The 8,356-nt window shown below is 46.6% G+C and overlaps 1 protein-coding gene across 1 annotated transcript in view; it reads right to left on the bottom strand.

Moving 5' to 3' along the window:
* The window catches only part of LOC139663665 (nuclear receptor subfamily 5 group A member 2-like), a 39,937-nt gene extending 33,836 nt beyond the window's left edge, over window positions 1–6,101 (bottom strand). Inside the window, exons 1-3 of the mRNA XM_071542382.1 lie at window positions 6,024–6,101; window positions 5,742–5,855; window positions 3,268–3,387 (exon numbers count right to left, since the gene is read on the bottom strand). Of these exons, the coding sequence (XP_071398483.1) occupies window positions 3,268–3,387; window positions 5,742–5,855; window positions 6,024–6,101 (312 nt within the window). The remainder of the gene's footprint in view (window positions 1–3,267; window positions 3,388–5,741; window positions 5,856–6,023) is intronic.
* Between the last annotated feature and the right edge of the window lie 2,255 nt (window positions 6,102–8,356).

The following is an 8,356-nucleotide window of genomic DNA, read 5'->3' on the forward strand; positions in this document are numbered from 1 at the left end:
GTTGTCGAAAGGCATCCTGGGAAATGTAGGAAATCACTAACTGAAGTAGAAGTAGTGGGTTCACCCAAAAAAGTAAATTATAACACAAAATATCTCCCAGAATGCATTGAACATCACAGATTGATGATATTTAACAGTGTAAGACACACTGACACACTAATCCACAGCGATTTACCATGAATAGGAGGTTCAGTGTCTTGCTCAAGGACACTTCAGCAGGACAAGTGTGTGCGTTCTCAGTGTGTGTGTGTGTGTGTGTGTGTGTGTGTGTGTTCCTGTGTAAATCAGTGTGTGCTGTGGTCTAAGTATCCCTGGTGTTAGCGCTGTGCTGTCACCCCTGGCCAGGCGGAGAATAATAGGAGATAATGAACTGTTTCAGATACTCCCCCTCCCACCACACACACACACACACACACACACACACACACACACACACACACACACACACACACACACACACACACCAACACCAGCTGTTCATTAACCAAAATATGCAAACGAGACCGCCGTCCTGCACCTCCCCTGACTATCACCCCCTCCTCCTCCTCATCCTCCTGCCCTTCTCCTCTCCTCATCCTTTCCTCTTCATCAAGCTGCCTCCTCCTCCTCCTCCTCTTCTCCTCTCCTCTTCTCATCCTCTCCTCTTCATCAAGCTCCCTCCTCCTCCTCTCCTCTTCACCACCCCAACTCCTCCTAAATCCTTCCTCATCTACTCTCCTTCTCTCCTCTTCGCTCCCTGATTCCTTTCCTTTTCCTCTTCTGCTCTCTGCCCGGACTCCTCTTTCGCTCCCTCTCTTTTGTCTGTCACTCTCCCATCTCTTCCTCCTCCTCCTCTCATCCCCTTCTCTTCACCTCCTGGCCTCCTCCTTCATCCCTCCTTTTCCTTCTCCTCCTCCTGCCCTTCACTCCTCCTTGCCTCCCCTTTGCCCCTACCTCATCTCCTCACCTCCTCCTCCATCATTTTTCCTTCTTTCCTCTGCTCTCCTCTGTGCCACCCTGTCTCCTCCTCAATCCCTCCTCCTCTGCCTTCCTCTCCTTCTCTCCTCTTCACCTGCCCTTCACCTCCTTTTTTCCCCTCTGCCACCCCATTCCCTCTATCCCTTCTCCTCCTCCTCAGCTCTCTGTCAGCCTCCTTTTCCGTCGCTCCTCCATCTCTCCTCTCCTCTCCTCTCCTTCCCTCCACCCCCTCCTCCTCCACTTCTCTCATCCAGTCTTCTTTGCCACTCTCCTCCTCCCTCCTCCATCATCTCTCCTCCTCTCCTCTACCCCCTCAATTCCCCCAGTCCTTCTCCTTCTCCTCCTGTTTGGCAACCCCCCTGCACACCTTCCATCCCTTCTCCTCTCCTCTCCCATCCTCCCTGCCTCACAGCCAGCGCTAATCAAACAGTGTGTACTGCAGTGTACTGCAGGGAGTGTGTGTGTATGTGTGTGTGTGTGTATTTGTGTGTGTGTGTGTGTGTGTGTTTGTGTGTGTGTGTGTGTGTGTGTGACACTGGACGTGGGAGGAGAAGAAGCAGAAGACCACGGGTAAAGCATCTGGAGGCACTCTCTCCTCTGAGCCTGTGTGTGTGTGTGTGTGTGTGTGTGTGTGTGAGAAAGAGTGCTCAAATATCTTTCATCCTGAAGTCACCACTATTTCTCTCTCTATCTCTCTCTCACTCCTTGTCTTCCTCACTCCCCCATATTTATATTTTATTGCAAATACTGATATTTTTTTTGCCAGTGTTCTTTAATATTCTTTAAATTTGACCATTTATATGCCAGAAAAATCACTCAAAATTACAGGTATACAGTGTTTCCCCTGATAATTTTATTCTTGGCAAGGTGGAAAAGCCTCTGAAACAGCATCATGGGATGCTCAAAGTCATAATAATCATTTCAATTCAGGTTAAGGTCTTCCCATAGTGTAGTACTGATCGATTCTACAATAAATATGTAATCAAACAAACGGCATCAAATCAATCGCATCAGAGGTGGACGAGACTAACTGACCGATATCTAATAAAAGGTCAATATCTGCTCAATATATTGGTCTAAGCCCCTAACACTGCCATGACCGCAGTAGTACTACTTACCACTAGAAGTAGTACTGCTTACTCACTAGAGGTAGTACTTCTTCACTGAGGCTGTCAATCTATTCCTGACCTTGTCTTCATTCAGAATCATGTAAGTAAAGCAGGACCTCCCTGTATACAACATGGGCGCGCACACACACACACACACACACACACACACACCCACACACACACACACACACACAGTCTGCAACCCTTGGCTCGCTTCAATATTTATACCCGCATCTATTGTTGAAAAACATTTAGTTGAAGAGCAACATTTTGGAAAGCCAGCCGATCAATAATTTACGACTACTCATCTCACTGACAGCCGTGCCGATGTTCAGAGGCATATTCATAATGAGCAATTTTGCACGTGTGTGTGTGTGTAGGGGTGTGTGTGTGTGTGTGTGTGTGCACTCACATGACTGCTTGAGAATACCTGTGTATTTGTGTGTATATGTGTGTATATGTGTGTATATGTGTATGCTTGCCTGCAAATGTGAATGTCTATTTGAGGAACTGTGTTTGTGTGTTTGTATGTTTTGAGTCGATTTTTGTATCTTCTACATGAATGTGTGAGATTACGAGCATGTACTATATGTGTGAATGTTTGCTGTTTGTGTGTGTGTGTGTGTTTACTGGTTGAGTGTGTGTTTTGTCTGTGTGTGTGTGTGTGTGTGTGTGTGTGTGTTAAGCAAAAACAGACTAAAGAATCACAGCGTCCTGATGCGTTCAGGGCCTTCATCAGGGCCTCAGGCATCGGCTCCCACCAACCTCCTCAGGGGCATCGGTGAAGCTAAATAACACTCACACACACACACACACACACACACACACACACACACGCACACACACACACACACACCGTCCCACCCTCCCTCCCTCCCTCCCACCCACCCGCTATGAGTGCTTAACCAAGGGCTTTATTTATTCGCTGTCAGAGTCCTTATGCACCAAGAGGAAAAAAAAAATAAAGAATGCATAATTGATTATTGTGGTCGCATTAGTTTATATCTATAAGCATAATCTATTTTTAATGGAGCGGTGACTCCGGTGCGGCCGAGTGATCAATATCACTTTGAAGGAAGTGTTGAGGTGTTGTTGAGTCGCCCGAGGAGCGGCTGGCACGGCGAGGAGGGAAGGGCGGGTAGGCGGGTAGGATTTCGAAGAGGTTTCGGGGGGCGGGAGGCGGGGTTTTGGCGCGACTCACCTGCTGGCCGGTGACCAATAGGATGGAGCCCTCCTTGGCGTGCATCACCTGTCGGAAGATGTGGTCGAGGATGAGGAGCTCGCTCCAGCAGTTCTGCAGCAGCTTCATCTGGTCGTCCACCTGGTTAGAAAAGATAAAAAAAGACACATGATGGTTAACTGCTGGGCTCTCACCAAACCTCCAACTGCAACCATACTGTGTGCTGCTGGGACTGAATGTTAAATGTGTAGCTACGAAGAGTGATTTGCATTATCACTGTTGCCTATTGTAAGTCTTGCACTGTTCCAGGTGTATCAGTATGTTCTTGGTTACAGTGTAAGTTGTTGATATGTCTCTGCACCAACATCATCAAGCTAAAACCCTGAAAATGTGTTGTACTTGGTGAATAAAGTGATTCTGAATTTCATGAATACTAATGCGGGTAAGACAATGGAAAAAATATCCAGAGAGAAAAAAAAGACCCGAGGACACTTGTTGACCCTTGTGTTCTTTCTATTTCACATTTAAGTGGTACAAACTCCAGTGTGCAAATTTAAGTGAAACAATAAAATCCTTCATTCCAGGTGCATGAAGGATGAAAACAGCATGTAAAGATTTGCCACGTCTCCCGTCACAGACATCTGTTTGCGATGTAAGCTCGCTCACAGGTCAGTTGCTATTGATTAGTTGCGTACCACAGGCGCAGTTTGTCAACCTTACACAAAACTCAAAAGTCCCCTGCACACAAACCCCAGAGCTTTCTCATGTGAACCTTTCCACACTCTGTGAAGCACTTTGTTACGTGCCTGATTTGACAATGTTACAAGCTTTATCTGTTTGCCCGGTGCCAGCAGTTTCTGAGTGATTCCACCGCCACTAATGATTAAGTAGCCAGTTTTCCCTGCCGAGTGCCAGCCGCTGGCTCCCAGGCCGGCCAGGTGAGCTTGGGAAGCTGACGCAAGTCCAACGGCGGCTCGCTACACCACAACAACCCCCTCCATTGTAACCGCCGGTCCCTTCCCATGCCCGGCTGCGTTAATCATTACACCGCATAGCCAGACACACACAGAAAGGCCACATTGAGAAGGAAGGAATGAGGAAAAAGTAATTCTTGTCCTCCCTTTCCCCCCCCCCCTTTTTCCATCAACAAACATTGTGCTCTTTGTGGTATCATTGGGAATAATGTGTCTCTTTGGGCACACTGCGGTTTTGTGGTGTTGTGAGATTCTTTGTTGCTTTGAGCCTGTGAGAACTGTCTGTGACGTGGCACGCCACAAGTGTCAGCGAGAGCCGGAGGGGTGAAGAATGTGGATCGATGGCCTCACTCTGCGACCCGGGGCAGGTGCAGCACGGTCACCTCTGAAAAGGAATGTCTTTTTATCCGTGTGCTGTCTGGACATCGCACAGCGCTCCATTTGTTGAGATCTGCAAAGACTTCATGTATTAACTCGATGTCAACAACAACTGTATCTCTGCGCCAACGAATGCCAAGCACTTTATTACCTTGAATGACACGGCGCTAGCTGAGGCCAAGTCTGAAGCCTATCGCTTGTTGATTGGGATTGTTATGACTGGCAGGGCGTCTGTTTACTGTGCAGGCAGACATAACAACAGCAGGATCACAACAGGAGCCTCCAGGCTGCCTGGCTGGGGTTGTCTTTTGCCACAGCTGAGGATTTCTGTTGCATCAGTACCATTCTTTACCTGTACTGGGCCTGCTGTAGGTATGGTACAGTATCAGCACCCTTTGGTCTTCTATTAAAAAAACTTGTTTCTGTAGAAGAGCAGGATGAAGAAACCAACCATGGAACCTGGGCCAGTGCCAGAGTTTGGATTCCACCATGCTTCTATTATACCTAAACCAGACTGTGCACAAAACATAATGGAGAAACACACCATGCCAGTCTGGGTACGGTATAGTACTATTATGCAGTGAAAAAAAAATAAAACGCAAGTATCAAATCTTGGAATGCCGTACGTCTCCCATTCCTCTTTTATCAGCGCAGATAAACGACAAAATACAACAAAGCTGCTGTGACCTTTTCCACCACTTCTGACAGCTTGGTGGACTCTTTCTGTTTTTTTCTCCCCTCCTCCTCCTCCTCCTCCTCCTCTTCCTCCTCCTCTTTCCTCCCTACATCAATTTTTTTTTTGCAGTCCTGCACTGGAGGCGTCTGGAGCTCAGGACGAGGGCAAAATTCAAATGCCGTCATTAAAACCATCAGAGAGCGATGGAGGGAGGGAGGGAGGGAGGGAGGGAGGGAGTGCTTCTTACTGTACTTTAAACCCCCCCTCCCCTTTCCCCTCTTTCCCCTCGTCTCTCTCTCCGTCTCTCAGCCAAACTAAGGACCCTGGAAGTGTGTGTGTGTGTGTGAGTGTGCATGCGTGTAAGACCCAGGTTCTTCAAAGCCACCCCCCCACCACCACCCCCCCTCCCCCCTGCATGTCAGCAGTGTTGGCGAGTGTCGGGGTCCTCATCAAAGGGCTGTCCTCACTCTGCCTGCCTGGAAGCCTTTCTCTGACAAGAGGCCCGGGTCATCAAAAGGGGACGGCGCAGAGGGGATGACGGCGGGTGATAGCGGGCTAGGCGAGGGCAGGGGGACACCCGCCTGGAAGGGGGGGGGGGGGGCTGGTGACAGACAGACGGGCGTGGGGGCGGGCCGGGGGTTGGGGTTCAGTTCATTGACCTTTTAAGTGCCAGCGACACGAGCTGTTTCCCTGACAAGCTCTTCCTTTGCTCTGTCAGGCGAGCGGCGAGCCCCGGTGCCTGATCTTACAGGATCCGCTGCCTGCTCTCTCAGATAATACCAGCTCTCTGACATGAAGGAGACGGCCGCATCGCCTCGTGTTTTCATGCAGGCGACTACTTGAATACCATCAATACCATCGGCCGATATACTGCCAGTAAAACACTGGCCGATCGCCAGCTCCCGATTACAATCTTTCCCAATTTGATTTCTTCAGAACACGACTCTACAAAGTTCAAATTGCCACACAGCAGCAATAAAATGGCTAATTTATTTTGTTGGTTAATTCTTATCGCACCACATGGTCATGGAAAAAGTAGATAAGATGAGTGATTCACACGCAGACAGTTGCTAATTTATGATTTCCAGCGATGTCAACTCAATAGGAACCAAGCTTGTTTACTCCTTCACACCATGTGAGAGGTTGTAATTTGGTGTAACTGAGTCAATTCAGCAGCCATTAAGCCAAGAGCAACACAGCTTGCTATCAAGATCCCAGAGAATGATCTTTATATGAAAACGATAAGTTCTTCTGGCAATTCATCAAACCAGAGGTACAACAGACCAATCACTATTCTTTTACAGAATCCTACACAGTGAGCATACAGAGGTAGCAGACTGGACAGATTGGGAATTTCATGAAATTAGTGCAATGTCTTAAAATACAAATAATGTGCTCTGTGCACGTGACAGAAATCTGTTTCACCACCAGGAAAGGATTATGTGGAGGAGGCACCTAGGAATATTTTCAGCGAAGGTTTTTCTTATTTAACCATGACCAAAACCTTAACCTTAGCTTTAACCAAAGTTGTTTTACATGCCTGAACTTCAATGTTTGCGAACCGTTTCATGTGAAAATGCTGTGTTCAATCTGTGCTATTGTCACATTATCTTTTCGTGTTGGAGGAACATAATCTTTTCATTATTCGTGTCCACAACAATAATCTGCCTTTCAGAGTTAAAGGAATAGTTCACCCAAAAATGAAAATTCTGTCATCATCTACTCACCCTCATGCCAAGTGAAACACAGGTGAAATTTGTTAGTCCATATAACACACAGGGAGGTTGCAGCACAGCTTGGTAGCAGCCTTCTCCAAAACAACTGAAGTCAATGGGGACCTGTTCTTTAGAGTTCCAAAACAAAAACAGCCAAACAATCACACTGAATAGAAAGACCTATACACCATTATTTGTTGCAAATCAATCAGCTGTAGTTAAGATTTGCACTCAATGATGGTGTAAATATACTGTAGGTCTTTTTGGAACTCTGAAGAACTGGTCCCCACTGACTTCAGTTGTTTTGGAGAAGGCTGCTAGAGAGAGAAGTGAGATGATGACAGAATTTTCATTTTTGGGTGAACTATTCCTTTAAAGCTCATTTCATTTAAATTTTTCGAGTCTGTGTGGATGGAGCCACTGTGAACGCCACACTTACTTTACTGTGTGCTTACAGAGCTGACGCTGCACTTTTGTACGTCCATCGCCAAGAGGGAATGTTTGGAAAAACTGTTTTCAGCCGTGTAATCTTATAAGTCTGGTCACTAGTCGAATGAAAGACATTACTTCTGTGTTACGATGTACCACTTCCTTCTACACCGGCGTCCACTGTAGGCCTTTGGACAGTCTCTGCCTGTCCTTGGCTTGGTGCAAAACTCATTACACGGATTTAGCTTGTTAGGGTTCAAGTTGGTGCAGAAAGCAACCTCCCAAGAAATCGCTTCAAACTGGCCTCAAAATCCACGTTTAAGGCTACTTTTCAAGGTGTGCTCTATTTAATATTTTAATATCATCACCAGTGTTCGTTCTTTTTTATTTTTTATTTTTTTTTTCTCCAACCAGGAACTTCTTCTACTTGCAGCGGCCGGCAATGAAAAATACATATCCTCCAAGAAACCAATTTAACACCTTTATGATCGTTCAGGCGAGTGGGATCAATGCCCGGATCAATCGCTTAGCCCATAGCTTTTGTTCAAAACCACCGGCTGAGATTAATGGGATTTTCCAGAGAGAGAGAGAGGGAGAGAGAGAGAGAGAGAGAGAGAGAAAGAGGGGGAATGAAAGTGCCAGACAGGGAATGAGAGAATGAGAAAAGACTTGGGGGAAATTGAGAAAATAAAACATAGTGATTAAGAGCAGATATTCCCTCCATTTCTGGGCAAATGTAAATTAATTGGAAACGGAGCATTCAGACGCTTGCTGACAAAAGTAATGTTTATTCATCGCCCCCCGCTAAGAGGAGAGCAATTATTACGCCGTGTTGAGTCAAAACAGCCAAATGTAGTAGAATCTTTTTTTTTTTTTTTTTTTTTCCCTCTCTCTTTTTTTGTGGCCGGGTTTTGGTCTAGTGCCACGAGCATTGTTAA

The sequence above is a fragment of the Centroberyx affinis genome, unplaced genomic scaffold (genome assembly GCF_046629955.1).
Source record: "Centroberyx affinis isolate AG114_WGS23_722 - 3 ecotype Tasmania unplaced genomic scaffold, CSIRO-AGI_Caff_v1 ptg004086l_1, whole genome shotgun sequence".
In the NCBI taxonomy this organism is placed as follows: domain Eukaryota; kingdom Metazoa; phylum Chordata; class Actinopteri; order Beryciformes; family Berycidae; genus Centroberyx; species Centroberyx affinis.